Source organism: Rhinatrema bivittatum, chromosome 3 (genome assembly GCF_901001135.1).
Source record: "Rhinatrema bivittatum chromosome 3, aRhiBiv1.1, whole genome shotgun sequence".
Taxonomy (NCBI): domain Eukaryota; kingdom Metazoa; phylum Chordata; class Amphibia; order Gymnophiona; family Rhinatrematidae; genus Rhinatrema; species Rhinatrema bivittatum.
The window spans coordinates 54,048,658-54,064,287 of NC_042617.1; the positions used below are offsets into that span (position 1 = coordinate 54,048,658).

General features: G+C 49.8%; 1 protein-coding gene across 2 annotated transcripts in view; it reads right to left on the minus strand.

Annotated features, from left to right (window-relative positions):
- The window catches only part of DTL (denticleless E3 ubiquitin protein ligase homolog), a 60,067-nt gene that overhangs the window by 33,703 nt on the left and 10,734 nt on the right, over positions 1-15,630 (minus strand). For both annotated transcript variants that reach the window (XM_029593251.1, XM_029593252.1), the window contains exons 8-11: positions 11,699-11,772; positions 10,301-10,404; positions 8,969-9,073; positions 1,160-1,272 (exon numbers count right to left, since the gene is read on the minus strand). In XM_029593251.1, coding sequence (XP_029449111.1) covers positions 1,160-1,272; positions 8,969-9,073; positions 10,301-10,404; positions 11,699-11,772 — 396 coding nt within the window. The remainder of the gene's footprint in view (positions 1-1,159; positions 1,273-8,968; positions 9,074-10,300; positions 10,405-11,698; positions 11,773-15,630) is intronic.

Genomic DNA, 15,630 nt, shown 5'->3' on the forward strand with positions numbered 1-15,630 from the left:
CCATATCTCCTACAGTGGCTTAAAAAAAAAAAAAAAAAAAAAAAAAAGAGTCACAGGTAGGGTTGCTGCCCCAAATAACTTCTAATCTACGCCTTACCAGCGTTTCACCTGACCAAAAACAGACACCAGGCACACTGCTGAACACAGAGAAGACTGGATACTCTGTCTCTGGAGGTCTGTTCTGGATGCTGTATCCAAGCCCTGCTCCCAAGGAGCACAGGTACCCCGACAACCTCCCTCCCCTGTAGGTGGGGGAAGAGACATACACCCCCCCCGCTCCCCGAGGCCTGAGTGCAGAGCGTGCATGCAGACTTTACAATGATTCAGGAAGGACTTTTGCACGCCAAACACACGCAGACAATCATCTGCGTAAAACTGCGCACCACAAATCACAGGTCCTCCATTAAATCCCAGCTTAATGAAGGCATTAGCTATTACTTCCCGAAGCAGAGGGCCGTGAAGGCTTAATTCATGGGTTTCTCAATGCTGGAAACTTAAATTCCTACTCAGAGCTGGAGTCAAGTTACCTGGGCTAATGTCAGGCAATGGGGGCTGAACCCGGAGTTCGTGGTGCAGAGGTCCTGTGCTCGGATTTTATGCACAAGTCAAGTTGTCTGTGCAGAAAGCAGGTTTTGCGTGCAGAGAATATGCCTTGTGCGCGCCAATTGTGTTTTGTGCCCATAAATCGTACTTTAGGCACTAACCACGTCTTCTGAGCGCATTTTTGGGTTAGCTTTTTTTTTTTTTTTAAACTCCCGACGCTTTAGCGCTCCATCAGTTTACTGCAGAGGAAGTTAAAATTTTTACCACACGAGTAAAGAAAACCTGAGCTAAAATTAGCCCCATTTTATTATTACACAGGGCCCAGGATTTGCTTCCTTTATAGGCCAGGGAGGAAAATCGGGTCGCCCCAGGTAGCAAACAAATGGCTTTGAAAAGGACTTTAAAAGACCCTCTAGAACAGTCTGACTTCACAACTCATGGTCCCCCATTGGATAAAAAGGACATCAGTACCCTTGCTTGTCAAAAAAGACGAAGGAATTAAAAAAAAAAACCCCACAAAATAACCCACCACATTCTGTGGTTACCTGAGGTTAAACAGTGACTCAGGACCAAGATACTTCAAAATGCAACAGAGTCTGTCACTCATGTAACTGACCTTCCAGATATAGGCGCTGTGGTCACTGGAGCCACTGAGCAGAAACTGGCCGTCGGGGCTCACGCTGGACTTTATGTAAAAGGTGGAGTTCTGGTGTCCACTGAAAACCGCCACTAAAAAACAGACATCAGAGACAAAACTGTCACTGTCAGGAGGAATCGGGAGCTGCTCACCCAACAAAAAGCTGGAGGCAAGCATGCAGCGCCCCACATGCCTGCCACCAACATGGCCATGGGGGTAACCTTGGCTCGGCTGCACCCTTTTCTCATGTCGGGGCATTCCAGCACGGCCGTATCCTCCTGATGCAGACCAGCAGATAGACCTCACCACCACAGCTGCCCTCATGGTCAATGAGCTGTGTCTAATCAAAGCAGCAAAAAGCACAGCTCCAGAGATCAACACAGACGCAAAGAAGCATCTCAGGTAAGGCAGAATTAAAACAAGTTAAAGAAATGGGCCCTTTGTGCTCAGATTGCAAAAGTCACCATAACATTACATTGGGGGTTTGTTACTGCAGGCTCCAAGATAGCAAGTTTGCTTACCATAAACAGTGTTATCCATCAATAGCAGAATCAATTTACCATTACACATGAGTGATGTCATCTGGCAGCACCGAATGGACTTGTCTCTCCAAGCCAGAAGAACTTTAAGCTCTACTGAGCATGTGCAGGTGTTCCTGCGCAGGCATTGCCTCGTGAGTCTCCTCAGTCTGTACTAGAGCTAACCTAGCTATATAGGCTACTCTCCAGGGAGGTGGGTGGGTATTTCATAGCTAATTCATCCTATCTACGTAAGCAAACTTGCTTTTTCCGTTGATAAACAAGCTGAATTAGCCATTACATGCGTGGAATCCCAAGCTGAGGGTTGCAGTGGAGCATTTATTTAGTAAGCAACCTGGCTTTTCACCGTGAAGATTGGGACTATGAGACCAGACATATGGAGGATAGTGGGCAAGAGCTTGCAGTTTGCTGAATCTTCTAGCTGAAGTCACTTCAAGGAGAAACACCACCTTCCATGTCAAGTACTTTGGAGAAGCTGACACCAATGGCTCAAAAGGAGGCTTCATTAGTTGGGAAAGGATTACATTCAGGTCCCATGGAACAGGTGGTTTTTGTAGCAGGGGTCTGACACACAATAGACATTTCATGAAACAAGGTATCAGTGGATGGATAGAGACCAGTTTGCTGTCTACTTGAATGTAGTAAGCCGCTATAGTGCTGAGGTGCATTTGTATGGAAATGTTAAGTCCTGAATCGGAAAGGTGGAGCAAGATGCTTAGGTTCGCAGGAAAATGGGTTCAGAGTGTTTTGATGACACCATTTGAAGCTATAAAAGAAATTGGTTTTTACCTGCTAATTTTCATTCCTGTAGTACCATGGATTAGTAGAGACTCCTGGGTTATGCATCCCTGCCAGCAGATGGAGACAGAGAAAGTTTTCACTGACACTACTTCATATTCCCTGGTGCCACCTGCAGCTCCTCAGTACTCAAACAATGAAAGCAGACACCAGACAACTGCAGGTGTCTTGAACTAGGGGTAGGCCATGGCTTACCCATATTTGCTTAGTCTCGAGATTTGTCATCAAAAGTTCTCGATTTCTGGAGCAGCCGTGAGCGGGATGCTGAGTCCATCTGTCTACACTAAGGAAAACAAAATTATCAAGTATTTTCTCCATTTCCTAGCTTGTAGCCAGATGGACTCAGGACCAATGGGATGTACAAAAGCTACTCCCCTAAGGGTGGGAGGCTTCCCGTGGCCCACTTCATGCTGCCCTTGCGAAGGCTGTGTCCTCCCCTAGCCTGAACATCCAGGCGGTAGAACCTGGAGAAGGTGTGTAGGGAGGACCATGTCGCCATCCGACAGATCTCGGCTGGCAAAAGCAGCCTGGTTTCAGCCCAGGAGACTGCCTGGGCCCTTGTAGAGGTAATTGTTTTCCTGCCTCTATGTAGGCTGCCTTGATTGCTTCTTTGATCCAGCGGGCTATGGTTGCCCGCAATGCCGCTTCCCCTTGTTTCCTCCTGCTGTGGAGAATGAACAGATGGTCTGTTTTGCGCAAGGGTTCCGATCTTTTCAGGTATCGGACTAGGATTCTGCCGACATTCAGGAGGCGCGAATCATTGTGCTCATCTGGAGATGGTAAGGATATGGTTTGGTTCATATGGAACTGGGAAACCACTTTCGGAAGGAAGGATGGTACCATACGCAGCTGTATGGTGCCCAGGGTGAACCTGAGGAACGGTTCCCAACAGGATAGTGCTTGAAGTTCGGAGATGCGCCGAGCTGAGCATATTGCAACCAAAAATGCTGTCTTTAAGGTCAGGAGACGCAGAGACAGACCATGTGTTGGTCTGAAGGAATACCCTGCTAGGAAGTCTAGAACTAGATAGAGGTTCCATAGAGGCACTGGCCATTTTAGGGGTGGTCGGAGTTGCTTAACTCCTTTCAGGATGCGAGACACATCAGGATGAGTTGATAGTCTGATACCGTCCACTTCGGACCTGAAGCAGGCCAGTGCTACGACTTGGACCTTGAGGGAGTTGAGAGACAACCCCCTCTTCATGCCGTCCTGTAGGAATTCCAGGATCGTGGGAATCTTGGCTGTCCTCGGGAGGAGACCGCGGTCTTCACACCAGGCTTCGAATATTCTCCAGATCCGTATGTAAGACGGAAACGTGGAGAACTTGCGTGCCTGTAGCAGGGTGTCAATCACGGCTTTTGAGTAGCCACGCTTCTTTATAGGCTGGTCCTCTCAAGGGCCATACCGTAAGAGAGAATCGAGCCGGGTCTTCATGGTAGATCGATCCCTGCTGAAGAAGGTCCCTGTGTGGCGGTAGTCGCAGAGGATTCCCCACCAGTAGTCTTTGCATGTCCGCGTATCATGGTCTTCTTGGCCAGTCCAGGGCGACTAGTAAAACTAGGCCCCTGTGGTGCTCTCTCTTGTAGATGATCCTGTCCAGTAGTGGCCAGGGTGGGAAGGAGTACAGAATGTCTTCCTCTGGCCAGTTCTGGATGAGAACGTCGATTCCCTGAGATTGTAGTTCTCGTCTGCGGCTGAAGAACCTGGGGACTTGGGCATTGAGACGAGTTGCCAGTAGGTCCATGATTGGGGGGACCCCATCGATTTACTATCAGCTGGAAGGCCGTGTCCGCCAGCGACCATCCCCCCGGGTCTAGGCTCTCCCTGCTGAGGTAGTCCGCCGAGACGTTGCCTTTTTCCGCGATATGAGAGGCCGAAATCCCTTGCAGATTTATTTCCGCCCACGCCATGAGGGGGTCTGTTTCCAGAGAAACCTGCTGGCTCTTGGTTCCTCCCTGGCGGTTGTCACGTTGTCAGACATGATTGACAGACTCACCTCTGAGTCTGTGGCTGAGTCGTAGGCAGACTAGTCTGACCGCTTGAGCTTTCAGGTGGTTTATATTCCATCCCGCCTCTTCCTTGTTCCATTGTCCTTGGGCTGTCAGTTCCTGATAGTGGGCTCCCCACCCTTGCAGGCTCGCGTCCGTGGTGAGCAAGATCCAGTTCGGTGGGGATAGGTTTACTCCTCTGCTTAGGTGGTCTTCCTGTAGCCACCACTGAAGCTTGTCCCGAACCTCTGTCAGTAGCTGGAGGCGAATTGAGTAGTTCTGGGATGCTGGGTTCCATCGTGACAGGAGGGAACATTGTAGTGGTCACATATGGGCCCTTGCCCACGGAACGACTTCCAGAGTTGATTTCATGAGGCCGAGGACTTGAAGGTAGTCCCATACCTTGGGGCGAACAGAGGTCAACAATTTTTGCAACTGACCCAGTTTCCTTCTCTTTGGAGGGGGGAGGCAGACTTTGTTCTGTTTGGTATCGAACCAGACTCCCAGGTATTCTAGTGACTGGGAGGGCTATAAGCAGCTCTTCGCTGTGTTCATGACCCACCCGAGTTCCTGTAGTAGATTCTTGACTCTGATGGTCGCATGGCGACTCTCCTCCGGAGACTTTGCCCTGATCAGCCAATTGTCCAAATAAGGATGTACCAGGACTCCTCCTTTCCTCAGGGTTGCCGCCACTACCACCATAATTTTGGTGAATGTTCTGGGGGCGGTAGCTAGTCCGAAGAGTAGCACCCGTAACTGGTAACGATGACCCAGTATAGCAAAGCACAGGGTTTCCATGCGGACGTGTGGTACCTTCAGGTAATGGTTGATGGCCTTAAGGTCCAGGATGGGCCAGAATGTTCCTTCTTTCTTGGGAACGATAAAATAGATGGAATAGTGGCCAGTATTTTGTTGAAACCTGGGCACCGGGGCTATTGCCTTCAGGCTGAGTAGTCTTGCTAGTGGGAGTGGCAAAGTGATCTCAAATTTGTCTGGAGGGATGTTTTGGAAGTCCAGAAAGTACCCCTCTTGAATGATAGTTAGGACCCACTTGTCCGATGTTATTTCGACCCATCTTTGGTAGAAGAGGGCAAGTCTGCCCCCTATGTCTTCTTCCTATGAATGGGTCTGCATCTTCTCATTGTGGGGTACGGCTGAAGCCTGCTCCCCTCTTAATGTGTCTGTTTTCCGAAAGTAATGAGACCTTCCTGAAGGGCGAGGTGCTTGGGACTGTGTTCTTGTAAGGTCTAAAACGTTGCCATCCTCTGCCCTTAGTTCTTCTGGGGGAGGAGCGCTGATATGTTCTTTTGTTCTTGTCTTCAGGTAGTCGGGGTACTGGAGATTCACCCCATTTGTTGGCTAACTTTTCCAGTTCGCATCCAAACAAGAGATCCTTTAAAAGGCACTCTCGTGAGGTTTGCTTTGGATGTTGCGTCAGCTGACCAATTCCGGAGCAATAGTTGTCTTCTGGCCACCACTGCCGTGGCGACACCCCTGGCTGAAGTGCACACGAGATCTGAGGTAGCATTGGTGAGGAAGGAGACCGCAGGCTCCATCGTTTCTCCGGGCGTGGTTGCATCTCTGGAGAGGAGCAAACAGGAACGTGCCACCAATGTGCAGCAGGAAGCAATCTGTAGCATCATTGCCGATACATCAAAGGACTGCTTAAGGATGGCTTCCAGCCTTCTGTCCTGGGTGTCCTTCAGTGCCGCTCCTCCCTCCACAGGGATCGTAGTGCGCTTTGAGACTGAAGAGATCATAGCGTCCACTTTAGGGAAGCGTAGGAGTTCCTTAGCCATGGGTTCCAGCGGGCATAGGGCTTCTAGGGCCTGCCCCCCTTTGAAGCTGGCCTCTGGAACATTCCATTCCAGGTCAATCAGTTGCTTGATGGGCTCCAACATAGGAAAGTAGCATGAGGCCTTACGGAGGCACACCAAAATGGGGTTCTTCTTTGGTTCCGTTATAGGATCAGTGCATGGAAGGCCCAGTGTCTTTAGAGTCTGGGACACGAGGGCTGGTAAATTTCTCCTTGTGGAAGAATCAGAGCATGGTTCAGTATGGCTCCATCCCTGGGGGAATTTCTCCTTCTTCCAGGGAGTCAGTTTAGTCTTCTGAGGTGTCTGGATCCCCATCAGGGATAGGAGAGGCATGTCTCGAGGAACTCAGGAGGTGCAGAGAAGGACTTGTGCTTCCGGCAGGGGCTGGTTGTGCCTGGACAAAGGTTTGCAGCCCTTTAAAAAATTCCACCCAGGAGAAGGTTCCTGGATCCATGTTGATCCCAGGAGGGGTTATAGTGGAAGCCCCAGAGGTACTTTCCTGTGGGGGCGCAGAGTTGGAAATACATAGCTCTGGGGTGCCATCATCAGTGGTTCAGGATCCTCTCCTGGCTGTAGGGGGTCTTGTTTTTGGTTCCCACTGTTGGCACTGGAGGGATTCCAATTCAGGTTGTGCGGCTCTTAATGGCAGGCTGGGCAAAGGAAGTGTCCCTTGGCCTTCTTGGATGGCAGTGCCATTGTTTGTGCACGTGTAGAGCTTCAAACTCATCCAGGCGTGGAGGTATGCGTGCGGATGCGCTTAGATGTGCACCTGACTCTGATGTGCGCACGGCACAGTTATGTGTGCGGCACACTTTTGCGCGCTGCTGTGCACACAGCTCAGATGTGTGCGCAGCTAAGCGTGTGCGTGCAGCTAAGCGTGTGCCTTTATGGGCGCGCTGAAATTAGGCACCTCTTCCCTCCGGCCTCCACCGTGCATACAGATGGCCGGGGGGGGAGGGGGGGGGAGAAATGGCGCTGACAACCCCGATGGCAAGATGGCGCCCCCCCCCTCCCCCGGAGGGTCTCCACATGTGTGGGCCCTTGCACTGAATTGGGGCCTAGCCAAATGAGGGCTGCTCAACCCGATTTTAAACGTCGTCGGGAGGAAGATCGGTTCGGCTTTTCGAGCCTTGGAGACCGGAGACTTAAAAGTAATGGTTTCTATCTTACCTGGTCTCAGCGCTTACCGGTCGCGTGCCGGGCGGTCTCCAGCTGCGGGGGGGGGAAGAGGGGAATTCCTTCACCGCTGTGCTCGAATCTGCACCCGCTGCCTTTCAGCCACCCTGGGGGCTAAGTCCACGCTAAGAGTTGGCTACCGGACCAAGGCTCACTTCTGAGGGATATGGAGAATCACCTCAGGAAAGTCTCGACTGTGGGAGGGACCCTTAGGTTTCACCGCAGGAGAAGCAGGGCTCTCTTCTTAAGAGGTTTATTTTCTCTCTTTCTTGTTATAAATGTTACACTATTTTCTTTTGGATAGTGTCCGCATCTGCTATGGAGAAATACTGAAGAGCTAAGCTTGCTACACGGGTATGTGTAGGGTGACGTCAGCTTTGAGATCTGACTCAGTCTCCCAGCTGCTATCAGGAGACCACAATATCCATTGGTCCTGAGTTCATCTGGCTACTCGCTAGGAAATGGCTAATTCAGCCTGCTTATCAATGGAAAATTTGTTTGAAATGCAAAATAAATCAGAGGACACTGACTTCTACCAGAGCAGGTAAGGAATGGGCTAACGTGCGACAGTGCCCACTCTCGCACAGCGTCATCATCAGGAAAAGAACAGTAGAGGAGTCCCAATTGCGTGGCAGCTTCCTTCATGCCCCACTTCCTCTCGCCTCCCAAACTGTCAGTCCCTCATTAATTAAGTCCCATAGGAGCACCTCCGTTTTTTGTATAATTTTATGATTTGAACTGCCCGCCCAGCACCACAGGCGAAGGAAAGCGGCCCAATACTGGTTTCTCACACTGACTTCCTGGCTTAGCTAACAGCATCCAGCTCTGGATTAATGTGGCTTCACTCCTATTCTTTTTAAACTAGGGACCACCACCACCACCAAGATTTGAATGTGGAACAGATCCCGACTGTGTTGAAAATTAGCATTCCGGAATGGAGGACATAACATTTAATTCAGCACCAGTTACTCACGGAACAGCCGGCCTAGGAGAGGGATAATGCTGGAGTAAACCTAATATGGAAACCTGTTACCTGCTGCCCTCCTAGGGTGCACACAAGCAGCAGCGCGTTTAGTGGGAGAAGGCAGCACGCGCGACCGGAAACTGCTCAACTACTATGTTGTGCAAGTGCATACGGCTGCTCCAAAAGCTCCAGATTTTGACAGCATGCGGCCACTAATTTCCAGGTTTTTCATTCTTGTTTCTAAAAGATGGGCCTTAAACTTCAAAGTTTTTTTGGGTTTTTTTAGTTTAATCTAGTTTATAGGTAAAAAGAAACCCCAAAACAAAACCAAACACGCCTATTGCTTTTGAGGTCAGTTAAGCCCCTGCTGCGCAGTGGATTAGGACATCTTCTCTGGGGAGCAGGGAGAATTATTTGTCCCTGCCCAAGTGCTCTCGGGAGAGAGAGTCCTTCAACATCCCACTCATGTCTAAAGCTGCATCTGTGCCAACCTCTCGTGCTCATACCTGGTGCCGCCTTTAATCCTGTTATATTGAACATGTAGATGTTGTCATCGGTGCAGTTTGCAAACAGATTGCTGCCAGTGGGGTCCAAAACCAGGTTAGAATACCCTGAAGAGGAAAAAAGGTGCATATAAGGGGAACAGAAAATACAGGCAGCATCATAGCTGGGAACGTCTGAGCTGTGGCCACCCTGACATTGCAGTTGATTAACAGAGGGTGGTGGGGAAGAATGGAATAATATGCATCAGCTTTCTCTCTTCCATAGCCCCTCCCCCCCCCACACACACTTTCTCCCACCCATCACCCTCACTTGTCCCCGTCCCCCCCCTTCTGAGACGGGCCAGCATTCTTCCCCTTTGTCTCTCCCTGACACCAGCACCCCAAGTCTCAGCTCCATGACTTATGCATCCTCTCTCTACCCTTGGCTGAGATTCCCCAAGTGCTGGAATCACAGCTGCAGACTGGAGTTTTGTGTGTATTGCGGCCTCTCTCCAGTTTCTCCCCGCATGCTGCTTGCAGCGTCTGCTCCAGGCTCGCCCCACTTCTCCTGTTCTCTGCAGGCTTACTGAGGAAGGGGAGTGTCTGAGCTGTATACAGAGAGGCCCCAAGACCCTGTAATTGATGCAAATTTCCAGAGTCTCAGGATGAAATCCTGAGAGTTCCCAGGTATGGGCAGCATGTCTCAGTCACACCAACTTGTATCACAGCGAGCCCAGTCCCTAGGAAGCTGGAAGGCTTAGTGCACAGTGCCTCCCTCTGCTGGTGAGATGCAAAAATGCAGCACTCCTGGAAGGTATTCTGGCCTACCAAGTTGCTACTCTATGAGTAGCAGTTTTAGTCTTAACTGGGACATTTCCTGACAGGATCTTCGGTTAGCAAAACTCAAAACACTGGCATCCACGGTTCATTTATAGCAGGCTAGACAGAAGCAGATAAACCATAAGAACTATAGAGGCAAATATTCAGCAGGCTGCATGAGGGTAAAGGTAACTGAGCAAAAGTTGTCCTGTTAACTTTAAGCCTCCTTCCATGGCCAACTGGTGCAGAACATCAGCACCGACCAGCCGAAGTTTAACTGCAGCCCAGTAACATCCACAGGACCACTTCTTCTCGTCTGGTTAAATTTGGGTGGGCTACAATTTGCCTGGACAGCATGGGGTGGAGGAAAGGATGAGCGGGCGGAATTTCAAGCTGCAAGATTTGTACCATTAACTCCCGAAGTTAGCTGAACAAGATCTTGGAATAGCGAACCCCCCTCCCCCACTGACAAGTTCATTTCTAGTGGGTTTCAGCCACAACGGTGCAAGACAGCATGGAGGAAGGAAGCCGGCTCACCCAGCTTCCGAGTGCTGGCTCCAGGGTACGGGAAGGCCTTCACGGGAGCCGGCTCCTGCCGACAAGTGCTGTAATTCTTCCGCAGGTCCCAGACTTTCACCACACTGAAACGGAACACAGCCAGTGTCTTGAACACATAAAACAGCAAAAAAAAAAAAAAAGATAGAAAGCCTTGGCGACCGGAGGTGAGCAAGGGTCATAGTGACCTGCTCCCACCTCAGATCAGTCAATTCTCAGCAGCAGATATGATAAGAATCATCCTGGCTACACAGAAGGCCCAACATTGAACATGACTTATTCTCTGCTTGCTGCAAAGTTGATGCATCCTGCTGAATACGTAGGTGCTATCCTATCTCTCCGCACCCCCTTCAGCGCATTTCATTGAAAATAACCTTGAAAAATAACAGGTGTCTACAAGGTGCATGCCAACAGTGTAACCACTGGTTTGACCACCTGCAACCTACAGACCCATGCACCTGTCCAAATCCTAGCCCAATCATTCAAGTCCAGATAAATATCTAAAGAGATACCCTATTCATCCAGACGTGCCCAAATAACTTTATCTGGATAGTCTGCCTAAGCCATGCCAGCTGAACATCTGGTCTAAAGCAACTCCAAGTTACTTTAGGTCTCTCTTTACCCAGAAAGAGATAGCAAACTAACTTTGGCCAGGCCAGGCAGGATATCCACGCTGCTCAAACAAAAGTGAAACTGCACCTTTTATATGGGGGTAAAATTTGTCCAAGCAACAATCTGCTTGGAGAAAATGTAAGTAGGCAGCATAGGAGGGGGGGGGGGGAAGAAGAGGAAAGAGTGTAAACCTCTGAGTTTGTCCAGCTAACCCCAAAGTAGCCCGACAAAGCCTTTGACGTTGATCTTGCACTCATCTCTCCACCGGCATATCATGCCTGAAGACATTTCATTGCCGAATTTTGTAAGCCATAAACCACGATACAAGGCCAAACACACCTTTAACCTTCAAATGCTTTTTTTTTTCCCGTATTTGTGGTGCATGTGTGTTTACTTTCAGTATCTATGTGCCCGCAGGACACATTAAAAAGGAGGCTGGTAGGGCCTCTCGTGGGTATGGTAGAGGCAGGAAAAGGAAATCAAGGCCAAACACTGGACTCCCAGACGACAGTGGCTCTTCGCCACCACCTGCTCAGAGGGCAAGGTACAGGGAAGCAGCCTCCATCCGACAGCCCGGCCTCCAACAAATCCCGACAGTGATTAACAACTCCACCGTAGCCCTCTTTACAAAAAGAGACCCAGGAGATGGGGAGGAGGGGGGGGGGAAATAAAATAAAGGGTTTCCACTTCCCTCCTCAACCTCTGTCTCTGCACCTGGGGGGCCACCCCGTCTCCCCTCCCCCAATCCCGGCACGCCGGGCCTCTTACCCATCCACAGCGCCGGCCGAGATCAGCGTGTGCTCATCTTGAAAGAGCACCACGGTCACACTCTGCTGGGAATCCTACACAGCAAAGAGGAGAGAAGCACCATGAGCAGCTCCGAGGCGCAGAGAAGATAAAACAGGACAGAACGGAGAGCCCCAGATCTCTCCGTCAAAGGGGGGAGGAGGGGAAGCAGAAGATCGGCTCAGCTTTCAATACAAGAGCCAGCATGAAAGACCCTACACAACTGCATATATAATCACAACAAAAAAATGGCTTCAGAGCCATACAAACGTTGTATTGTAATTTGATTTGTTATAAATATGAAAATCGAGAAATCAAATAAAGAAAAATAGAAAGAAAAAAAAAAAAATGTTGCACTTCAGCGTTAAACTATTTTAGTCACAAAAATACTTCTTACTTGATAATTCCCTTTCCTCTAAGGAAGGCAGGCCAGTCCACACAAGTGGGTCATGCACTCCAACCAGCAGATGGAGACTGAGACCTTCTGACGTCACTCATATAGCTCAGCCCAGAGACCAGCCTTCCAGTATTTTCTCCAAATGCCAACTGTGGACACTAAACCAACTCGCCATTAACAAGGATGGATGCATCCAACCCTCACTGTCTTAAGTGTTTTAAATAACGGAAGCACTGGACTCAGCACCATGCTAATAAAACAAACAAACAAACAAAAAAAAAAAAAACAAAACAAAACCAAAAACAAAAAAAACCAACCACCTGACTTTTACTGTTCCCTATTCTATAAACCGAACCCACTTACCAGGTTGGTCCAGACCCCATCCGAGACCCTTGAATCATTATAACTCCCTTGACAAGGATCCGAAATGACAGAAGAAATTTAAAATTTAACAGACACAAGGCAGCGCAGGCCGGGATGGTGGACTGGCCTGCCTTCCTTACAGGAAAGGAAATTATCAGCTAAGAAGTACTTTCACTTCTTCTTCATTCAGGCAGGCCAGACCACACAAGTGGGATGTACCAAAGCTACCCCCCAGAAGGGCAGGAGGCAGCTAAGACCCAAACTGCATCCCCCCTAAGCAAAAGGAAGAGTCTTCTCTTGCCGCCAAATCCAGTCGATAGTACTTGGCAAACGTATGCTAGGGAGACCACGTTGCCACCCTACAAATCTCTGCTGGAGAGAGCAAACGCAGTTCTGCCCAGGAAACCGCCTGCGCCTGGGTCGAGTGTGCCCTCGCTTGCTTCGGCAGAGGCTTCCCTGCATCCCTATAAGCCGCCGTCACCGCTGCCTTAATCCAGCGAGATACTGTGGAGCAAGAAACCGCCTCTCCCTTCTTCTCCCCCACTGTGAAGAAAAAGTTGATCAGTCCTACGAAACTCATCCGTAACATCCAGATAGCGCAATAAATGCCACTGCCCCATCTAATGGCCGCAATTTCCTGAATTCCTGCTCATCCACGTCTCTAAAAATGGCAAAAAAAAACCCCCCAACTGATTCAAGTGAAAGTCTGAATCCACCTTCGGAAGACTGAGACCGAGGATTCCATTGGGCCAGAATGGACTTTTGCAGAGAACCCATGTGTGCCCAACACCCAAGGTACAACCACTATTGTTGCTGCTATTGACCCCAGCGTCTGTAAGTATGCCCAAATGGATGGAGAGATTGCCATCCGCAAAGCCCGGATCTGTCCTCATATCTTCTGCATGGGTGATCCTGAGAGAAACACCTTGCCCTGAGCCGTATCGAACTGGACGCCCAGATACGCCAGAATTTGAGATGACTGCTTGGCCAAATTCGCTACTCATCCCAGGTGCTGCAGGAACTGAACCACTCTGCTCGACACCATTTGACTTTCCGCTGCAGACTTGGCTCTGACTAGTCTATCATCCAAATACAGAAGAAATAGAATTCCTTCTTTGCGGAGCACCATGGCCACTACCACCATCACCTTGGAAAAGGCCCTTCGGTATAGCCACGGCGCCCAGAACGCCGCCTGAAACTGGTAATACCGACCTAACACTGCGAAACGCAAATAATGCCATTTGCGAATCAGAATATGCAAATAAGCCTCCAAGAGAACTAGCAAAGTCAGAAATTCTCCTTTCTGCACCACCATGATCATGGACCTCAAGACTTTCATTCTGAAATGAGTAACTTCGAGTTAGATTGACTCCTTTCAAATCCAAGATAGGCCGAAAGCAGCTCACCTTCTTGGGGACCACAAAGTAAATAGAATAAAGGCCTGTACCTTCCTGATCCTTTGGGTCCAGAACAACGGCTTTCAATTTGATCAGATGCTGCAACTTGGATTCAACCACTGCCCTCATTTCTAAGGAGCTGCAAGGGGAAACCATAAAAGCATCTGAAAGGGAACAGATCAACTCTAGGGTACATCCATCCCAAATCCCCTCCAAGCCCCACTGGTTGGAAGTGATGGACCCACATCTCTGATAAAGTTGAGACAGGCGGCCGGCCATCTCTGGCACCGGAGGATAGACCCCCAAAACTTCATTGAGAGTTACAGGAAGCGCCAGATCCAGAGGCGCTGTCCTTACCAGATTTCTTTCCTCGAAAGGACTGGGACCTCCCGAATGTGTGGGACTTCTGATTTCCTGAACCTCTGGAAGGACGAAAGGGCAGAGAACGCCGAAATTGCCCCCTCGCAGAAGAAAAATGGGGGGCCAAGGAAATTTGGACTCTCCCCACCGATCTGCCATTTTCTCCAACTCATTTCCAAACAATAAGCCTCCCTTAAAGGGCAGCTTGGTAAGGTTAGACTTTGAAATTGTATCAGCAGATCAGTTCCGTAGCCAAAGGAATTACTGGGCTGCAATCACCGGTTACCCCACGAGCTGAAGTAGGCGCCAAATCAGAGCCTGCATCGGCCAGGAAGGCAGCACCTGGCTCCAAGTACAGGTCACTCTCGCCCAGGGCTTCCTGAGCCAAACACAAACCAGCCCATGCCACCATACAACAGCAAGCGGAGATCTGCAGATTCACGGCCACCGCTTCAAAGGCCTGCGTCAGAATTGCCTCAGTCTTCCAATCTTGGGCATCTTTCAGAGCTGCACCTCCTTCCACTGGAATGGTGGTCCAGTTTGTTACAGCGCAGTCCAGAGCATCCAGTTTTGGGAACCGGAATTGCTCCCTAGTTTTAGGATCCATAGGATACAACCCCGCTAAGGACTGACCCCCTTTAAAATTAGCCTCAGGCACACTCTATTCCCAAATCTATCAACTCTTGCACAGCCTCGTGCAGAGGTAAAAACAAAACAAAACATCACAGGATGCCTTCCGTAAGCTACTCATAATAAGGTCCTTTCTTGGATCCTTAGCCACCGCTGGCAAGGCATCCTCACAACTAATGGCCTTTAGGGTCTGAGTAATCAAATCAGACATCTCGCCCCTGTGAAAATGCTTCACTCACTTGGAAGATGAAGAACAACGCTCCGGACGCGTCAGAGGAATCGAGGAGGGGGGCTTCTGGCATGGGCAATCTCGAGATCCTGCACGGGACCCTTCCTGCCCCAAACAAAGCCTGAAGGCCTTTGAAAAACTCCAAATGGCCGAAAGATCCATTCCTGGGATAGGCAAAAACCTTCAGAACCCAAACCAGCGGGGAAAGCTCCTCACCCAGCCTGGAAGAAGCTGCTGCTACTCCATCCTCCTGCAAAAGGGAAGCCCCATATACAAGATCCCCTGAGGAGACAAACTCCCCTAAAGGGACCTCTCCCTGCACCTCAACACATTTTTGACAAACTCCGAGGGATCTCCTGGGGCTAATAACCCTCACATGGCTGGCAGAGCAAATGCGAAGCCTTTTCCCGTTCTGATCCCGATGCCATCTCTCACAGCCCAGCAGACTCCCCAAAATGGCTCCTACCACTTGCTTACAGCGGCAGTACAGTGTGCTGCGTGCTCCCTGCACGGCTGCGAATACTCTCCTAGCCAGCTC